Here is a 21,550-nt window from a genome sequence, read left to right on the forward strand (position 1 = left end):
CAAGTCATGTACTTGATCATCGGTGAAAATATTTAAATATCATTGAGCCAATTATCTACTCAAAAGAATTACATAACAAAAAAATATCACACTGACCATTTTCATATAATTTTTATCACGACTTTATTGATAGCCAGAATAGTTTTATATTCTCGGTTATACCAGTATAGTTACAATACAAATAATTGAAAAGTTGCGAGTAATACATACCCTGATCAATTAACGATAATAAAAAGAAACCTACTGAAAAATAAGTAAATACATACCTCGTGTCCGAATGAAAATCTGCTATAAAACTTGAGTCTTCGAAACACTGCAACATTTCAGTCTGCTTATGATATATTATTCTCAGTTGACAAATCTTCACTGACCAATACCATTTCTGAAATAACACGCAGCCTGCAGTTAAATGTTCAACAATATTCTTAGGACCTAAACGTTACAGGTAATTTATTTTATACATATATGTATAATGTTTAATTTGTATTAAACATTTATACATACCTAACTATTGTGTGTTAGTTTGTATTTTAGAGCGGATTTCGGGAGCAATTTGATTGTTTGATGATTTGATTTTACAATGATGTGTATATGATTCAACAACTATTAACCGTCGGTATTTAAAATGTCCATCAAATATTTAAACTATCATTTTTATACTTTATAAAATGTTCAAAATATTTCGACTCGTTTTCAGTGATTTATAGACATTTTAATTATGAAATGTTTTTAGTTCTGTGTTCTATAAATGTCAATAATATATTATTCGTTGGGTCAAAAAGCTTAAAAATAATACAAAGTTCCTCGTGAGTTTCCTCGGAACATTGTGTTCGAGAAAATGAAAATTATTTTATTTATTTATTTTATTAGAGTCTTGTAATGTACCTACCTATACGTAAAAATAAGTAAAAAATAAATAAATATAATAATATCTGTTGAATTTTTAAGGACGTAATAAGTAGCGCATTCGTGTATGTACTACACTATTTATATATTAATATATTATGTACCTATATACGAGTATACAAGTATATATTATTCATATATGAATATATAATAATATATACTAATATATATAATAATATATACTTATAAGTGTGCACATGTCAGGATAGGCAGTTGACCATTCCGTGAACATTTTTTAGGTGTTCATTGTACATGGTCCCTAATCCATATGATATAGATATTAGGTGAACAATAAAAGTGAAATATGTTACAATAAATTAATAGTTGCATAATATAACTTATAAGTTACAACGTAGAATTTGGAAAAAAAATACCAGGTATAAATTAAAATTGTATATCTTATGACTTATTAGTTTTAACATGCGCATCTCTATAAATTAAACCAAAATTATATGTCTATTTCAATTTTCAACTACCCTATATAGAAATGCACTTATTAATTATAATTATTCTACGACCGGGGACTGGAAAAACGACAACGACGTTTGTATTATTCGATCTCGTGTATTTTATACACTTCTAGTTTGGAACTAAAATATGCGTCTACAACACTTGGATAGTACATTTTTCGTGACATTAAATATACATTTTTAGTCTTAAAAGTAAATTTAAGCCTTAAAAGAATAATAAAAAAAAATTTACTTTAAGCATCGACTCTTTCAGCGGAATCCGTGACGTGTTTCACTAGCTGCGACGCCGATGTGGAAATGTGATTTATGAAAAATAAAACCATACGGAACGCAGTATGTTTTTTGTTCATGTCTGTTTTGCTTATTGAAATTTTAGAATTATTTTTAATAGACTGTTTCTTCTGCAACGACTTTGAGAATTGCCATAGAATATAAATGATAGATATTATACTACGTCAATATGATGAATCCATAGATATAATATAATACGACTTTTATATCAAAGAGCTCCGTGTTAAGGAACAATCTGTTCATTGAAATTTTATATAATTTGAATAACCGAAATAGTTTATAATTTTGAATTTGAATTATAATAGGTAATTAAAAATGTATTATTTTCGTTTATTAATTTAATTGTTTATTAAGAATTAATAGATGTTGAATAGATCAGAAGTACAAGAATATTTTTATAAAAGCATATTGTTTTTTTTTTTAATTATTAAATAAAAAAGTAATTTAAGTTTTTTAGAGTTAACATAAAGATATACATAAAATTTACAGTAGCGACTATAATACCAACAAGATTTGCTAAATTCCAAGTCTAACATTTTCTACCAATAGAGTACGAAATTTATAATAATGATTTAATATGTTAAGTTTAATTTACCTATCGGATATATTTTAGATTTTAATTTCTAAGCGGATCAATGACTGTATTGATTTTACAATGATGTGTGTTTTTTAATTTTTTTAATTATTTTTTTTGTGTGTGTAAATGATAAGTAGGTATTCGTAGTAAAGATTCGATTTTCATATATAATATACTATAAAAGGTCCCTAGACCCTAGTATGTAATAATTTGTTTATTTTTAGTATATAATAATATATGAATCGTGTTTTCGAATAATAATGTATTATTTGTATTAGTAGGTACCTACACCATAATAGGGAACTAAAATTTTGTAGATTTTTTGTGTTTTTAGGCTGCTGTATCAATTTATGAGAATCCTTACATTAAATTATAATCATTTTATATAGAAGTTACCTACATATAGGTACTTACATCAATCAGAAACTATTTATACTGAATTTTAATAGTTAAAAGCTATTAAAATATCCTCCAGTATTTGTATCTATTTGTTAATAATAATTAAGACATTTATTTAAGAAGTAATCTTGTTCCTTTCACAAAATGTTTTTTAATGATTCTTAATTTAAATATTTTATACTTTTGGCATTTATCCTCAAGTGACCTCTGAATAATCATTCAATAAAAAATTTAATAGTTATTGGCGTGGAGAAATGAAGACGGATTTGAACTGTTCGGGCAGCGTATTTTATAAGTACATTGCGCTTTTGGGAGTAAACGTATAAATGCTTCTACGTCACCCAGTTAACAGATTGTCCGTGGCAATAAATATTTAATTTAAGTCTAAAAAGTAAATGTAAATTTTTATTAATAATATGAAAATAAACTTACGCCTGAACATCGATTCTTGCGGTGAAACCTAGCAAGAGTGCCACCGCCGAAGAAACAGCTATATTCGTACATCTTCATCTCATTCTGAACTGAAACTTGAAAGTAGGTATCAAAATATATTATGAAAATAACGAAATGTTCGAGCTCGTGTTATAACTTACATTATAATATATAGGTACATCTCAACAAACTGTCCGTCTATATTGATGGCTTATTATTTTTTTGTTCACTGAAATTATTAGAATTGTTAATCGTTGACGACGAGTGTCGACAATTGGCGATTGCCATAGAGATATAAAATATATTCATTTATCATATTATGATAAATCCATAGAACTTATATAATATACTATATACTCAGTACCTATACGGTCTATTGATGAATCGTAAATTCTACTGAAATCTTTGTGATCTGCGCTACACCTATTCTGGTTTTCTATTCCAATTTATAAACAACTTATGATTACGATGTATTTTTAATTATTATAAATGTTAATTACCAACCATTCAAAAACTGACAAAAACTAGTTGTAAAAAAAAGTATTCTAATAGTATTTGAATATGTATTCTGAATATAATTTTTAAGAACTATTTGAATACGTATTCTGAATACCTTAATTCTCATTTATTCGAATATGTATTCCGAACACAAAATAAAAGTATTCTTTACAAGACTGCATGTTTATATGTTTAACGTCATACAGTGTGTATTCTCACAGATCATACAAGGATAATTTTTTTTTAAACTGTTTACTGTTTGTAGATTTTTTTATATCACAAAATACAATTAAAATATAATAACCCGCCTAAAATTCATCTCGGTGGTGTTTTCAAGGAGAATAGAGAAAGCTACACTAGTCAGGAACAGCTGATAAGAGCCTAAATTGAGTGTTTATTTGATAAGGTTATCACGCCGCAGTGCCTGAAAAGTGAATGGCCGTAGTGTGCTACAATTACTGTGCTATACATCATAATCCTTTTCCATTTCCACACATTTTCACTTCGCTCCTCCTACACTAATTAACACTGCAACCGGTCGTGTTAATCTAATGACCACTGCGGAGGACTTAGAATTGTCGGATTCGGACAAGGTTCAACCTTGGAGCACAGACAGCGGTATGGAATCGATGACCGACAGCAATAAGGATCTAACGCCAACGAGTGAAAACTTTGATGACGACGAAGAAGTTCGTTGATACATTTATATTATATAATCAACATTGTTTTATACCAGCACTCTTTAATACGTATTTTTTACCATGTGTAGGATGAAACTTTGGGTGAACGTCTATGGGCGCTAACTGAGATGTTTCCAGATTCTATAAGGAACAGCACCAAAAAGATAGTTAATACCACTGGTAAAGTCATCTTAGGTAAGATATTAGATATTACTGTATAGATATTACTCACCACAAATCGCTGACTAATTCAAAACAATTTACAGAAACTTACTTATTCGCGTGTACTTCCACATGGTACGTCTCAACAACAGCGGCTCTGTTACTTATGCCTGTATTATTTGAAACTGAACGCATACAAATGGAAGAAGCGCAAAAAAATCATTCAAAACAAGTAAGTGTTTTAATTACATATTTATTACTAAAGAAGTATATTTTTAAGTTAAATAATACAATTAATACAATTTTTGTTTCATTTTAGCTTCTTCTTGGTCCTGGTAGTGCTGGCAACTTAGGTGGAGGAACTACTATGTTGCCTAATTAATATATTTTCGTCGTATATTATATTTTTAACCTATCTACCTTAGTTTATTGTTTGGCTGAAATAAATATTTGTATTAAATTCACGTAGACTTGGAATTTTATTTTTATTACTTTTATTTTACTAGGGATAAGTGAATTTAATTTAAAAATATAATAAAGACACTTTAAAATAATATTTATTATGAAACTTGTTTACAAATATGAATATCAGATAATTATGTTATTTAAATGTGTTTGAGTAGTCCTGTATGTACGTCACAACTAATTTAACAAGTTGTATCAATAAAAATGTATATTATTATTTGAAGATTTAATTCCTTTCAACTTACAGAAATAATTAATTTTATCTCGTTTTTACATACAATAATTATTTTTTTCTCATTCCTAATGTTTACAAACAGCTGTATATTATTATTCTGTAAGATGTTGTGTAAGTTAATTAAACAGTTTTGTGAAAGTACATTTTTCAATTATTACAAACTTACTTATTATTTTTACATGTGTGTACAATTTTAAAACACTGCAATAATTTATAAACATATGTCATTTAAATATGTTCAACGCAATAATTTTTACAAAAAGCAGGTATGAGTTTAACAACACGTTGAATTGCTTACCATTTACCATTGAGCTATTTCACCATTAATTTTCTTATGTACTCATGGAAAGGGAATTGTATAAGTGAAACAGCATCAGACCAGCATTGACTTTAGGTCATGTTAGTGTAAGAGGCCTACAGGCTTTAAAATTTATAAAACATTGTCGTCTTTGGTGCAGGCAATGATGTAAATTGGGTGGTGCAAATGTAGATAGCACTTGCACCACTACATTTCAATTGTCGGATTGTAAGTTTATTTTTTTGCACCACCAGAAAATCATAAAAAATTTTATAGGTACCTATAGTTTCCATTTTCAAAAGTATACATTTGTTCATTAAACAAGTATCTATAAACATTTTCTTGGCGTCTGAAGTGTTAGAATAAAATCACGAACATTTTGAAACTATTTCGAGGTAGAAATTCACAAACAATTTTCTTTTTATATCTAAGATTTGTAAATTTTACACAAGATTCTTCATATGTTTGCCTACCTTGAACAAAAAAAAAGTTTACTGGAAACTTTATGAGCATTTGAAAATTTGAAATTAACATTTTTTTGACAGTTGATTTGCAGCTGTATATAAAAGAATTCTCATTGAACGATTATTTTATTTTGTTGTAATTCAAAAACGAATGTTACATTAGATACTTGACATTTTCACCCAATGTTTATTTTTTAATTTTCTATAATTTATATTTTTTTATGGTTGACCACATTTTTATGCAGATGATTGAATAAATATCAAAGAAGAATTTTCAATAAAATGTAAAAAAATTAACTCAGGTTGAAAATGTAATGATGCATATGTATCCATATAACTATAAATTGTAATTATTTGAAATGTATATATTTTCAATTTTAGGTGGTGCTATTTGAAGTAGTATAGATTCATGCCTTATAAAAAATAGGTTTTCCCAAAAGTTCCATTGTTTTTGAGGTCAATAAAACATTATTGTGTATAATTTGGATGGATTGGATATTTGGATGAACAAATAAACAATTGTGAAATTAATTGCTGGACAAGACAAAAGTTTCTTACCAAAAATTTCTAAGCATGCTGTAGATTGAAATTCAGAAAATGAAGGTTTTGAACAAGAACATCTAGCATTTTACTATTATTATTTATTTATAAACAATAATAATGAGGGACTAAGTGTATAATAAAATGACTAAAGGAATAAATTGTGATAAATGTCATACATGTATTTAATGTGCTTTTTTGATTATACAAAAACTATAAAACCACTTGTGAACAAGTATTTTTCAAACTCGAAAATGTAAAACATAATTTTGTTTAACATTAAATGGCTAACTAATACTATTGTCAGTCTACAAAAATATTTAAATAATATCATATACTCATCATAGATATAACAAGACCTTAATATTAGGAGGGCTCCAGCCCTTGGGTTTTTATAATAAGTAAATTAAGTGGGGAGCTTTACCTCCACACATTATGATAATTATTATTTATTAATAAATTAACAATTAATATTGTTTTATACTATTATAGTGTGTGCATAATACGAATCATAAAAAAGTGGAATGAGGAAATTAATGTTTTAGTTACAAATTCAAGTTTTTAATTTCCTTAATATATAAGTGAAAGTTAAAAAAAAATTAAATAGTATAAAAATAATACATAGATATACATGTAAGTATGTAACATAATAATAATACACTAGTCATTACAGTTTAAGCCTTAACAATTTTTTTCTTTAAATCTCTGTCAATATCTATAAAACAACTTAGAATATCAAATTGGTAACATAGTTGACCTTATAATATCAACACATTGCTGAAAATGTTTTTTCACTATTTAAATGTAGAACTTGTTGGAGTAGAAAATGATACATGTACACCCTAGTGAAGTCTGATTCTCGTAAGAAGTAGATTATGTAAAAGTAATATTAATGACGAGATAAACAATACTAAAAGTTATTATAAATAAGTAGGTAATATAATATATTATCAACAATGCTATTGTCGTTGTCTTGTTATATATCACTTACAAGTTACAAATAAACACTTTTAAATGTTATTCTTTTAAAATATATTTAATAAATAGAAATAGAAAATTAAAATATTAATGCCACGTTCCTTAAGATAAGGCATAACATGAGTCCTTTTTATTGATTCCTTTCAATCTCATTTCAATAAGTTACCTGTAATAATTAATTATATTTATAAATGTATAAAATTCTATTATTATATGATATTATACTTTGGAAGCATATCTAGAGTTGTACCACACATATTTTTTTACAATTTTTAGCCTCCACAGTTCTATCCTTTGAGGCATTGAGTATGTACATTAAATACAATCATTGTAATCACATGGTGGAGTGCATGCAACAAGAATCCAGTAACCATTAGTAGATTGCAATCTACGGTAGAGCATATAGGCAAGATAGCTCATTAAACAGCATGTCACCTAAAATCATTAATGTTTGTAGAAAAATATGTGATAATTGACAGTCAAAAATTGATTGAAAGAATAACAAATATGAGTATAATTAATAGTTTTATTCTTTATGATACCGCCCCACCAAAATTATACGCTTAATCTTATTCTATTTAACACCTATAATAAATGAGTTTTTGTAAGAAAAAGTTTTTATTATACTTAAATAAATTAGATAGAATATACTTTATATGAATTTTTGTCTGTCCTTAATGCATTCCTAAACAGCTGAACAGATTATGATGACATTTTTTGTGTGTTTGAGTGGTTCCCGGGATGATTTAGATTCACAATTGTCCTGGTTGGTCCAGGGAGATCCTCAAACAGGTGTTTTGAGATTTACGGTGGACATTGTTGTTTATAATTGGTTAATATTGGTAATAGGAAAACACCCAAAAGAAGTTGAACAATCACAATTTGTTTAAAAGTTGTCATTTTTTACGGGCAACGGAGTGCATGGGATCAGCTAATTAATAATAAAATAGAAAAAGTTTACAAAATTGATTGATTTATGTTTATAATAAAATAAATATATTATATTTCAATTAGTTTTTCAAAGCTTTTATACTTTTTTAAGTATGGAGCCCCTTAAAAAATGTTCCAGGGGCTTTTGGTGTGCCAGGCTAACACTCGAGTGAAATATAATAACAATATGTTTAAAGCATTTACTTCATTTATTGATTAGTAATTAGTAGGTATAATCTAATAACCCATAAAATAATATTTCAGATAATTTAGTTGATTTCAGGCAGTAATTCATACTTTGTTTTCCAAAAGATTTAAATACTGTTGCCTATACATTGTTGGTAAATTATGTTTTTTTTAAAATTAATTTATAACCATGCTTGATTCTACCATTGATTCTAAATTTGGTGGTGCAGTATATTTAATTTTCTTGTTCTTTTTCTGATTTTTTCTAAAGTACAAAAATAAAAATATATATTAGTTTGACAGTAATGATATAAAATAATTATTTGTATTATTACTTATTTCCATAATGCTGCAAGAAACCCTTTGACATATTATGAATTTCTTTACAGTGAACATTTCGATCTTCGGAATTCCAAAACTGTGTTTGACATGTTTCAATGAAACATTTGAACTGGAATTTTATAAAAAAAAAAAATCAAATTATTTTAATTAAATATTAATACTTTCGAGTAATACCATTGGTTTTTTAACAGATGAGACTTTAAAAAAGTTATCATGTGTTTCGCTCAAATGTAAATCTAAGAGATGTGCAGATTGTAATAGTTTTCGACAGTAAATGCAAGTGTAACGATGATTTGAATTATAATGTGAATCGTAATCAGCCATTGATGTGAAACTTGAAGTACAACCATCCACATTGCATTGAAAATTATCAGTGCCTCTGAAAGTTATTTTAGTTATTCCCAAATTTAAAATTCTATTCAATAGAATAAATTTGTTTACCTTTGTTCATTGGATTGATCAGTAATTTCAAAAACTCCTACTCGTCTATAAACTTTTAACGAATCGTCGACTGTTTTGAAAAGATCATCGACTAAATTCTTATGCCCTGTGCCACGAGCAAGTAATAGTTGAAGTTTCTCCATGCTCGTCATAATTTATATGATTAGAAGTATAGCGTTATTCTACTTAGATCTCATATTATTAATTATTAGAAAATAGAAATTAGAAATTACAATAATTAAAAACCGGTGTTTTTTTCATAGCATAAACAATAAATTAACAAATACAATATTATCACAGTTATCGGTTTATCTACAACTGACTGTTATAGTACCACCATAGATATTACACATCATATCACCATATATTATCATGGACCATGGTTGAAATCATGAACTTAAAAGAAGTTAACTTTATCTTCTTAGTTCATGGTTGAAATGAAGAGTAAACTTCAAATGTTCTGTGCTTCAAATGTTTGACAAACTATTTGATCGTGTAAACGGGGCATAAATTGATACTACCGCTGATATATATAAATATTCATATTGTATTTTTATATATTCGTGGATACTACTAATGATTGAAATTATCTTAGTTCATGATTGAAATATAAATATAATTTAATATTTTCTCCAACTTGAACCACTAGGACAAAAATTAAGATACGTCTGGTATAATTTAGTTGGAAAATCGAGAGCATATACAGTTTATTTTTTCTTATATTCCATATTTTTGGAAGATATTTTGCATTTTATGTAGGTACTTAAGGTAGGTACTTTTACATAATATACGCGTCAGTGGCGCAACCAGGATTTATTCAAGGAGGGGGGGCCCAAAAAAATTATTTAACTACTGTTTTTCTGTCCTTTTCCTGAGTATATACATTATACATACATTTAATTTCTTAATAAACACAATTTGCCGAGTTTAAGACCAATAAAAAAAAAGACGGGTAAGTGGATGTCGCTCTGCCGTACAGTAGGTTACAAGTGGGTCATTGTAATGGATAGTGTTAAATTTGAATTCAATGATATGATATCATTGTATTAGAAAAACGATTCTGAGCGAAAACGGTCAGTCAGCCTATGTTATTACTAAATATATCTGATGATATTATTGTGAATAAAGTAATTTATATATAACCTATTTACGTGGAACCTTGTTTTAAATTTTTAATCCTTAGCTATAAAAGTTGAACATTTTATACATTTTTAACTAAAAATAATTATTAAATTTTAAGTTTGATATATTTTGTCAAAATTCAAACTTTGAATGCTTATACAAAAAAATTGTGACTATGTATTTTCAATGTTTTTCAACTGTTATTGTAACAATATATCAGGAGCCTTGCATTATATTTTCACGCTTTTTTACCCAACAAATACATTTTTATTGATATTTACAGAAAAAAAAACTAAAAAATTGAAAATTGACAATGTCCGTAAACAGCTAAAAAAGAGTCAAAATATTTTCAAAATGTTATGGTGTATATAAATATGAACATTCAGTGAAATTTCCATGTATTTACAATTATTCGTTTTTGAATTACAATGAAATAACAAAATCAGCTACGTGAGAAATGGAGTGAATATCCAATCTTGTAAAAATATGAAATTCAAACGCTCATAAAAATTTAATTTGATTTGCTTGAAGGCATTTTTTTTTTTTGATAAAGATAGACACTTATGAATGATCTTGTATTACATTTTCATTTTACAGTTTTGTATTAGGTTATAGATCACGATCTTTTAAAAATTATATACAAGTTTCGTCATTAAAAATAATTTTTCTGTATAATTCACCCAAAGTACTCATTTTATAAAACCATACATTTACATTTAATGAAAAACACACAACTACAGCGTTTGATCTCGGCAATCTATGAACCCATACTAAATTCTAAAATACAAAATAAATTTGAAATTCCTAAAGAAATTATAATACCGGGTGATTCTTTAATCATAGAACACTCATTATTTCAGAAAGTGTAAAGTGTTTAGAAAATCTAATCAATAAATTTCGATGAACATTTCACGGAACCTTTTAAAAATAAAAATAAAACTATGATATAAGCCAAATGGGGGGGGGGGGGGTCCGGACCGGGGGTCCACCCCCCTGGGTTCGCCACTGATACGCGTGTATATAATAAACAGGTGCAGAAACCACCTACGGGTACCCAGACGAAATTCTGTCAAACAAACACACACGTGTTAAGAACCTGCCATTCCAACCCCTACTACATAACCCTACAAACAAGGTCATGGCCTTAGACACCGGGCTTAAAAGATCAATAAAAAATAAATAAACAACCAGCTGGTATTATAATTTATATAATATTATGTTGAATGTTGTATTACAATATTGTTGGAAATTATTTAAAAAAAATGTGATTATTGATTAAGGCACACTAAATTATTTTAAATCATAAACTTTTAACTTGAAATAATTTTACATGGCTTATAATTTATAAATTATAATTTATGACAATGCTTAAGAGGACTCTGTCTTTAGAGCGTACAACATTTACGTTCGCAATAACACAATATTTTATATTTTTACTGCGTAATTTCTAAAATCAGAGTGAATTTACCTCTTATACAATTTAAAAGTAATATATTATTATGTAGGGCATCTCGGAGGCTTCTATTGATATTTTTATTAAGAAGCAATAGTTATGACCATTTTTAAAATGTACATTTTTTGTATATTTTACAAATTAAAATAATATATAAAACGAGTTAAATGCGATCATAACTTACTTAAAAATAATAATACCAATAAAATCTTCCGATATTCCATAGATAATGTTATTAGGTACCTACCTTTAAATTTTATAATAGGTAAATTAATTTTGATTTTAGAAATGACGGAGTAAAAATGTATAAAATGTGGTATTGTGAACATAAATTCTGTATAATATGTTAATAAGACGGTATGCGTTCAAAAATTCAAAAATTATAAAAGCAGAACGTTTAAAGGTTTATTCCTAAAATAATTAAAATTTGTATATTTTATATTTAATTTATTCATTTATAATATGTTATGTATGAAAGCTAAGTATGTTATTGATAATAAAAATTCTATAGCGAAAACACAAGAAACATTTTTTTAACAATTGGCCCGGTGGTGGGAAAAAATTGGCCTCTTTGATTGTTTGCACACCCTTAAAAAACTGAAATGGCGCCCCTGTGCCTAGTGCATACAAACACGAACCGTAAATTGGTGTAATAATATCACATTGTCACATTATATTGTATGTCACAACCAGGATAGGAAGATAAATAACAACAAAATCAACTGATGGCAAAATTAATATCACGTTTTTATTGTTAAAAGTCGAATCAAAAAACTACAAGTCTATTAAAGGAAGGTTGAGAATCATTGTGGTAGGAGTGTTCAGTAGTGGTAGGCGACCGGGTATCCGGCCTTGTAGACTGGGATGTAATTCTTTTCGTATTTGCCGGGCCAGTATTTGCCATCATCCTCCGGGTAGCTTGGGTATCCGGCCTTGTAGGCTGGGATGTAAGACTTTTCGTATTTGCCGGGCCAGTATTTGCCGTCATCTTCGTGGTAGCTCGGGTATGCGGCGGCGGCATAAGCTGTTACCGGGTATGCTGCTGCTGGGTATGCAGCGGGTGCGCGGTATGCAGCTGCTGCTACTGGATAGTTGTAAGGGTAGCTGGTGTAATCAGAGTATGCGTATGAAAACGATCCTGGGGCTGAGGCAGAGTATCCCAAAACCGCTGTGGACAAAAAAAATTATTAACGTCACTATTATGTTGGTCGAAATCGGATTTTTAATTAATTTTGATTTGGATGAGATTTCATATATCTATATGGATAATAATAGGCTATAAGTGCGTTATCGCGTTAAATTTATTTATATCATTTATTGGCACTCACGAGCTGGGGCAGCGGCGATGTAGGCGTGTTTTTTTGCTCTTACTCCTTCTTCGGCGGCAACGGAGTACACGGCCAAGGCAATGAATATCTGTAGGGCAGAAAACCATTATAATAATATTGCATTTGCAATTTGTATATAATTCTGATTTGATGTCATAAATAAAATATACAGTGTGCTGTGTAGAATTCTAACCACGAATCAGAATAATTTTTATTTTATTTTTTAGTATTAATATTGAATTTCAAATTCACAATCTGCAAAACACAATAAGAAAGTATAATATTTTCATTGTGCACGGCTTGAAAGTCTTTGCTGCCTTTTGTTTGTGGGTAGGTAATAGGTATACACCACAGTGGCTTAACATTTAAAAATAACACAAACTCAATAAAAAATTATAAATTTATAGTTTATATTATGTAATACACTATACAGTGTAGCCGTGTATTGTAGTACCTACCTATAGATTCATAAAAAACAAAAAATACGAACAATATATCGTAGCACGCGTATACAATATATTGATATTTTCCCTTACACGCGATTGCAAAAGCTAGTTGATTCAAGTCAGGTATCTACCACGTTTTGAAAAATGTTCGACTGTTATTCGGTAACTACCTATAAATTGTATCGTATTTTTAACGATATCATATATAAACGTATACCCTTATAGCCTCATCGTTAAAATAAGCAATCACGAATTATAGGTATTTATTATTTAATTCAGATTAATTACCTACGGAGTAATTAATACATAATAATTATTAATTATTATAGTAAACAGTAAACACCCCAGAAAGTTGATTAAATATATAATATAGTGTATAGGTAATGACTAATGATTAATGATTAAACATGTTCGGACAACATTGAATAACGATTATAAATATTATTAAAATATATTTCATGTATAATTTTTAATTGTATTCGAAGACCTCCACTTGTTTGTACGCTGCTTGATTGAAAACGTTTGCCATTCGTTAAGGTGAAATTATATTATTAATTTATATCGATAGTCTTTAAAAAGTCAAGAATTTTTTCAAAAATATTACATCAGTATAACCTATTTGGGCATTTGCACATTTAAGGATCTATCGAAAACCATTAAGTCGTACTTTGTAACTATAGAAAAATAACATCCAATAGCTGCGATATTATGTAGTTAAAGTCACTCACCAGATACTTGAAAGAAGCCATTTCGTATTTGTTGGTTTCTTATTGCGTTGTCTACAACGGATCTGCAAACTTCAACCTGTGGTCGATGTATGTACTTGAGATTTGAGTGGATGTAGTGTGATGTCAATTGCGGGTACCACAGTCCTTATATATAAACAGCTAGTACCTACCTAACCACTGTATTCTGGGGGTGGGTATTCCGGCTCCTACCAACCATACAGGGCGTTGCCCGGTTGAAAGGACAAAATCCGGATCGAGTAAATTATACATTATTATATAGGTACCTAAACGGCTAAACTTATTACTTATTTGTTATTTATACATACCGATCAGTGGAGAGTGCACTACTAAACAACGATTCGAAGTGACAGTGACCTTGGACCTTGATCGCGTGGAAGGAAGACTAGAGGAGGGTCAACCAACCACACTTAAAAAATCAACAATTTTTAAGCATTGAAATAAAATAATGATAATAATAAAACGCACAGACACAAAATTAGGCGTTGCCGGACATGATGACTTATACTTATTAGTTATTATTTCATACATACTCCACGCGTGGACACTGGACACTGCCGCATAAAATTATATTATCATAATGTAGAAATAATTAAATACTATCAAAAAAGTGACGTTGAACTCTGCTGTTAGCGTAGAACGTGTTGATCACTCGTTTAACTATCAATATTAGTAGGTAGGTACCTAGGTATATATAGCTAGGTTATTGCAGCAGGATTTTAACTATAACCCTTCAAAAATTTAGTATGCTGATACCATGTGTACAATTATACCTAACATTTAAGACTTTTACAGCAACCTTCACACAAATTACAATAATTATAATATATGGTTACGACTTGCGTAATACAGAATGTTGAAACTATTTTTAAATTTTTCTGAGATTTTAGGGAGGGGATTCCTTTAGCCACCACTACCTTCATCACTAATTGTTCTCAAAATGATTTAATGTTTATTGCTTGATAAGGGAGGGCATTGTAACCAACCTTAAAAAAGTTTAAGTTATCATGCTTGTATGTCTCTAAAAGCTCCTTTTATTGTATATAAACAACTTTATTAATAAATATAGCAGACTGCTCACTTTATGAGTTGCCTTATACGACACAGTTTACCGTTCAATACGAATCACGGAATAAAAAAACCAAGGAAAAAGAAACCAAAAAATAAAAACCAAAGGAACAGTTGACCATGGAAAAAAACCATGAAATTAAAAACCAAATTTTTATATTTTGCTATATTATATCATATTTCATTAGACATAATTTTTAATTTTCTAATTAAAAATGTTGATCAATAATCCAACTACACAGGTGTTCTATCTGTTGAATACTATCGTCAATGGCGTATATTGGGGGTGGGCCTAGTGGGCTGCAGCCCCCCCTCCCCGAAATTACAGTCTTTTTAAATAGAACAACAATATATTTTATTAGGTACTATTATAAGTTATAATACTTCATAGTCTGTTGAAAAATAACAAATTCGAATAGATTTATAGAAACTGTTAAATATATAGTAGAGAGTAGCCTCTAAGTAATAAATCACTTGCTAGTTTCTATCTACTATAGCCCACTCCAAAAATTATTTCTATATACGCCACTGCCTATCATAACCTAATTAGTGCATTTTGATAAATTAAAAATAATACATATATTTTTGAAAACTTTTTAACTGCCATCTCCTATATAATAAGATTTCGATAACTCACGATTTTTTTATTATTTTATTATTTTTACTTTATTTGACTGTTCAAATTTTTATTGGTAATTTTTTATTATTGTTACTTAATTTAACTGAACAAATTATAAATCTTTATTATTTTTTTATTACTGTAGTAATTTATATTTGTATTGACAATTTTTAAAACGTGAAACTTATTTTAAATTATTAATTTTATTATTGTATTGTGACAAATTTTTAAAACGTATATTTAAAAATCATAAAATATTCAATTTTTATAGCTAAGGATTGAAAATTTAAAACAACGATTCTCTTGAATAGTTCATACTGTAACCAAAAAATGTAAACAATATATAAATAATATTTATAGATAAATTGTTTGAATTGACGTAACTATTATTGTAAAAATGTAAAAAGAGTTTTAAATTTTTTTCTTATATATTTTCAAACTTACTTTTATATCGACCATTAGTAGCTTAGGTATTTATAGTAAAAGTTTATATTTAAAATATTTAAAAAATACTTCATATATTCATATGTGAATAATATGACATAAATACATAATATGGTAAAATACAAAAATTTGGTTTTTATTTTTATGGTTTTTTTCCGTGGTCTTTTTGTTTTTGGTTTTTATTTTTTAATTTTTTAATTTTTTGGTCTTTTTTCCTTGGTTTTTTTTCCATATACCTTCAATACTCTTGACTCTTGTAGTCTTGTGCATAGTTTGTATAATAAAATAAAATATAGATGGATTTAGTATAGAGTTTAATCTTTAAAATTAACATAACAAGTATTAATATTTAATACTGTGTAGCCCGCATTAGCCAATAGTTATATTAGAACCAAAATAATATTGATAATACCTATTGGCCAAATAGGAATATATAAAAAATTCCATTTGTATTTACAAGTTACATTTTTTAATCAAAAATTATTTTAAAAGTTATTTATTTATTTGATAATTATATTTATTTAAAAGGTATACATATTTTAAATAATTAGGTTACAATTCAAATGCTTTCTTTACCAAAATTATATTGCTTCACTAATAATCTAAAAACATAATAATGTGAATTAATTTATAACTTAAATACACACGAATGTATTTACAACCTGGTAGGTTTTTATCACAGGATAGATTATTCGCTTGTCATTGGATTTAATATTACATAATATCCAATTTTCATAATGGTTTTTATTTCTGTAGAAATGGATTAAAAATACTCTCTTTAAAAAAAATAAAACATTATCCTGCTACTGAGAATCTGCATGCAGTCTCATAATGTTATTAAATTCAGTATTTATTAATTGAATTAAAATTTTAATTTAGAAATGATGTATTTTCTATCTCTAAAATATACTTCCAATTTTGTATTTAGCGCATTAATACACAAACACATTTAGATAAGTTTTAATAATATACATTGATTATGCGACATTATTTGTATGCGAATCAATTACTGTAATTAAGATTATACTATAGGTCATCAAATTATGATATAATAACAACCAAAAGACTTCAATTCGTTCTGTCTTTAGTATGTAAACTGTAGCGATTAATGCAACTATGTTTTACACTATTTAGAAAGAAACTCGTGTTTAATGGTGTTTAAAAATGCCATCGTCAAATATAAACGGAAATGAAAAGGAAAAGTCTGCAGGTGTGTACGATTCAAATTCTTCCCAGCCAAATCTTAAAGGAGATTGGTTGAATTTTTTCCTGCTGTTGTTACTGTACACTATGCAAGGTTTTCCTTTGGGTCTTACTTCAGCTATACCGATACTTTTGCAAAGCCAGAATGATGTATCCTACCAGGATCAGGTAAATTGATACAATAAAATCCGAATCATCGAACGTATATTAGATTTGCTATTATTGGTTCCGAAAAATCATACGTCAATATTATACTATATAATATCATTTAAATATTGTATTTTTTTTCAGGCTTTATTTAGTTTAGCCGCATGGCCATTTAGCTTAAAACTGTTGTGGGCGCCTTTAGTGGACGCACTCTACATACAAAGAATAGGAAGGCGAAAATCTTGGCTCATTCCAGTACAATACTTAATGGGTAACACATTTAATTTTCTTCATAACGCTTTTACGATAAACGGATATAATTTAATTGACAGAAGTATCTACATAAATATAAAAAATAAAAATATTTAAATTTATAGAGTACTTAATAGTTTTTCGTCCGTTCTTATTTGGTCCTTATATAGGTAATATATTCGTACTGAGCTGGGTTGAAAGGCATTAATCATTAATGTCATTTGATTTATATAATACAAACAGGGTTGTGAATTTAATGCACTAAAAAAAACATCAGTATGCACATGCATTTGTATGCACCAAAAATCAAAAATTAACTTAATAAAATCAATTTACAGATACGTTATGTAAATTATATATGATACCAATAAATAGTAAAAATATTATATCTCTATTGAATCAAATCCAAAAAGTATAATATGAAAAAAATAAGTATCTATAAGAACCTATAATTATTTTGCCAAATCATAAATATATAATTTTGTGTTTTTTTATGATATAAAAAAAAGTTTTATACATTTATGGACTAACATCTAAAACATTCGAAAAATGCAGTATTTAGAATGTTTCTATCTTGAATACCTAAATGTGTGTCTCACTTATTTTTAATTCGGAATGAAATTCAGCGATATGCAAAATAATTAAACTCACAGCCAGTATATTTAATATATATCAGTTGGATACGTAATAAACCTTATGAGTTATAATATATTTCTATTGATTCGCATTTGATGTTTAAAAAAATATTTCAATAACAACTGAACAAAACTGATTTAATTTTAATTTTATAATAATTCATCAATAATTAGTAATTACTGTCAAATTAAATTCGATAACACGTAATGGCGTACGCTGTAGTACACTTGACTGAAAACATGGACTTTTAAAATATATATTATTTATATAATTATACAAACTATACCCACATGGTTTCACGATTATCAAAGAGATAAACAAGGCCAACTGGGTATTATACAATACATATTTTATGGGCAAAATGTACCTATTCAAAGTTCACTGTCCTACTGTTTTGATTTTAGAACTGATTTTGCTTTTGAAATTGGGACCAAAAATCCTAGTTGTGGCGCTATTAATAATTATTGTTAATATTTATTTGTATTGTATAATAAATTTATATAATTAGGTATAATAAGTAATAACTGCCATGATTTAATACATTTAGTTCTATTTATAATGATTTATGTTGAATAGGAACATGCTTCCTTTATATGGCTAATGACATTGATGATTTATTACCTAACACGGGAACACCAAATATCATGGTATTGATGTGTATGTTCTTCATCTCTAACTTCCTAGCCGCCACGCAAGATATCGTTGTCGACAGTTGGGCCCTGACAATGTTAAAAAAGTGAGTATTTTTTTCATACTCGTGAACTATTAATTCAATTTAATACACTTTTGTCTTTTACAGGAATAATGTGGGTCATGCATCCACGTGCAATACTACTGGACAAGCAATTGGTGTGATGTTAGGTTCCGTGTTCCCAATATTGTTTGCGTCTGAAGACTTCTGCAATAAATATTTACGGGATACGCCCAATACAGGAGGATTAATGACTATGAAAAGTAATAATAAGATAAATTTTCAAAATTTTTATTTTAGAAATTAGGTAGAACATTAACTTACGAATTAATTTACAAATTTTAAAATAAAATGATTATATACACTCCAGGGGATTAAAGAATATGTTTAAGTGGCATATATTTTATGTCTAAAATTGCATTATTATTTTAATTTTTTTTAATTACTTAAAATTAGTCACAATATTTTTTTTAAATCCTTGAAGTATAGACTCTATAGACTATAGAGGATATAAAATGGATTTTTCAATTGAATATGACGTAAACAAGTGAGTTTAAATTTAAACTCGTAATGTGTATATTATTTGAAATTTCTGTCACATTTTTAAAATTTATTTTAAATAGGTACCTACTTGATTTCCACTATAAATTAATTTAATTTATTATCTAGGTGTACTTTATGTTTGGGGCCTGATATTCATCTGTGTGACAACGTTAATTGCCATATTCAAAAAAGAAAAAGATTGTAGATTAGAGGTTGATCATGTGAAACTCAACGTCGTTCAAAACTATACGCTACTATGCGATATTATAAAGCTACCTAGTATCCGGATATTGGCAATAGCATTACTAACAGCAAAGGTAAATATTATTATATTTAAGGATTTATTACATTTTATATTTCTATGGCACTCTCGTTCGTGGACCATTTTCTATTGTGAAAATTTGAAAGGAATAAAGATACATTGTAGATGTTATTATACAAGTTTAATTTTGGAGAAGAGAACCTATATATTTCCTAATCGTTGAATATCCAAAAACTGAAATTGTAATTTTATAATATTTAAATGTGTGTATATATAAATATTAAATACCCATTTCAATATGTATGGATATGATTTTAAACGTATAGTAAATTGTAATAATCAAGTTGTAATTTTTAAGTAGTTGTAATAAAATACGTATACTTGCACACGGACATTTATCGCGATTGTATTAATTTGAATTATATACATCAAGGTTGGATTTTCTGTGACGGATACTGTGACGTACTTGGAACTCGTTGATGCTGGTGTATCAATAGCCGACATTACTGTTATTAACACAGCTATGTACGTGGTGAGAATACTTATACCACTAGTAACAGCAAAGTACACTTCCGGACCAAAACCAATGAGCATATATTTAAAATCTACAGCCATAAAGTAAATAAATTAAAAAAATTAAAATTATTAAACTAATAAAACTAGTGACGATTTTCATAAAAAAATAACGTGTCGACTATACGATTTATTGTTTCGCAAAATACTGGATTGGTATATAGGTACATATCCAAGCCTGGGCAAGTCAATGATAATTTTTAACTGAGTTAAGTTAAGTTAATGTAAAACATTTTAACTCAGTTAATAGTTAAAAGTTAACCTAATTTTTTTTTAACTCAGTTAAGTTATTATTTTATTTTTATAATATCTTTATAAATACCCAGTAATATGGTTTAAATAATAAAAATCATAAATATTATTGAACACAGGAAATAACCAATAGCTTTTCTATACATGGGTACTGAATTAATAGAATTATGAAGTAGGTACGAAAAAAATACAAAATTGAAAATGCCAAAACAAATACAACCTTTTGATTTATTAATACACTAATACACTAATACAGATAAGTACTATACATTTTTTTCAAATTATTAAATAAAAATAACATGGTATTTAAGAATGTACTTAATTTTAAACTCTGAATACTTTTTCAGGGTACTAAAAGTCTAAAACTGTTAGAGAATATAGCCAACTTTATACTTCAGTAAAATATTTATTTAAGAAATTGATTTAACTATATTTGTAATTCCCTATTCTAGTAAATGGTTATGTAATATC

At 27.6% G+C, this 21,550-nt stretch overlaps 4 protein-coding genes across 6 annotated transcripts in view; 2 read left to right on the forward strand and 2 right to left on the reverse strand.

Annotated features, from left to right (window-relative positions):
* The first annotated feature begins 3,998 nt into the window (after positions 1-3,998).
* LOC100168875 (mitochondrial import receptor subunit TOM22 homolog) lies at positions 3,999-5,097 on the forward strand. The gene is made up of 4 exons (XM_001945100.5): positions 3,999-4,262; positions 4,343-4,448; positions 4,520-4,647; positions 4,735-5,097. Exons 1-4 carry the CDS (start codon positions 4,125-4,127, stop codon positions 4,795-4,797), a joined length of 435 nt encoding a protein of 144 aa, XP_001945135.1. The 5' UTR covers positions 3,999-4,124; the 3' UTR covers positions 4,798-5,097.
* Positions 5,098-7,649: 2,552 nt separating this feature from the next.
* On the reverse strand, positions 7,650-9,581 carry LOC100573391 (zinc finger protein 511). Of its 3 annotated transcripts, XR_003839756.1 has the most exons (5): positions 9,295-9,581; positions 9,028-9,232; positions 8,847-8,962; positions 8,623-8,776; positions 7,650-7,830 (listed from the first exon to the last, which is right to left on the reverse strand). XR_003839756.1 is itself a non-coding variant. In XM_029491179.1 (4 exons), the coding sequence occupies exons 1-4, from the start codon at positions 9,444-9,446 to the stop codon at positions 7,827-7,829; spliced, it is 477 nt and encodes a 158-aa protein (XP_029347039.1). In that variant the 5' UTR covers positions 9,447-9,581; the 3' UTR covers positions 7,650-7,826. The 3 variants fall into 3 exon arrangements, 2 of the variants coding, with proteins under 2 accessions (XP_029347039.1, XP_016659797.1); XM_029491179.1 differs by lacking the exon at positions 8,623-8,776; XM_016804308.2 differs by lacking the exon at positions 7,650-7,830 and having other exon boundaries at positions 8,516-8,776.
* A 3,011-nt stretch (positions 9,582-12,592) lies between these two features.
* On the reverse strand, positions 12,593-14,537 carry LOC100166712 (adhesive plaque matrix protein). Its single transcript, XM_001945198.3, has 3 exons — positions 14,372-14,537; positions 13,198-13,285; positions 12,593-13,037 (listed from the first exon to the last, which is right to left on the reverse strand). The coding sequence occupies exons 1-3, from the start codon at positions 14,390-14,392 to the stop codon at positions 12,691-12,693; spliced, it is 456 nt and encodes a 151-aa protein (XP_001945233.1). The 5' UTR covers positions 14,393-14,537; the 3' UTR covers positions 12,593-12,690.
* Positions 14,538-17,582: 3,045 nt separating this feature from the next.
* The window catches only part of LOC100169490 (acetyl-coenzyme A transporter 1), a 6,438-nt gene continuing 2,470 nt past the window's right edge, over positions 17,583-21,550 (forward strand). Inside the window, exons 1-6 of the mRNA XM_001944947.5 lie at positions 17,583-17,891; positions 18,015-18,141; positions 19,335-19,494; positions 19,558-19,712; positions 20,119-20,309; positions 20,688-20,872. Coding sequence (XP_001944982.1) covers positions 17,685-17,891; positions 18,015-18,141; positions 19,335-19,494; positions 19,558-19,712; positions 20,119-20,309; positions 20,688-20,872 — 1,025 coding nt within the window. The 5' untranslated portion in view covers positions 17,583-17,684. The remainder of the gene's footprint in view (positions 17,892-18,014; positions 18,142-19,334; positions 19,495-19,557; positions 19,713-20,118; positions 20,310-20,687; positions 20,873-21,550) is intronic.

The sequence above is a fragment of the Acyrthosiphon pisum genome, chromosome A3 (assembly GCF_005508785.2).
Source record: "Acyrthosiphon pisum isolate AL4f chromosome A3, pea_aphid_22Mar2018_4r6ur, whole genome shotgun sequence".
Classification (NCBI taxonomy): domain Eukaryota; kingdom Metazoa; phylum Arthropoda; class Insecta; order Hemiptera; family Aphididae; genus Acyrthosiphon; species Acyrthosiphon pisum.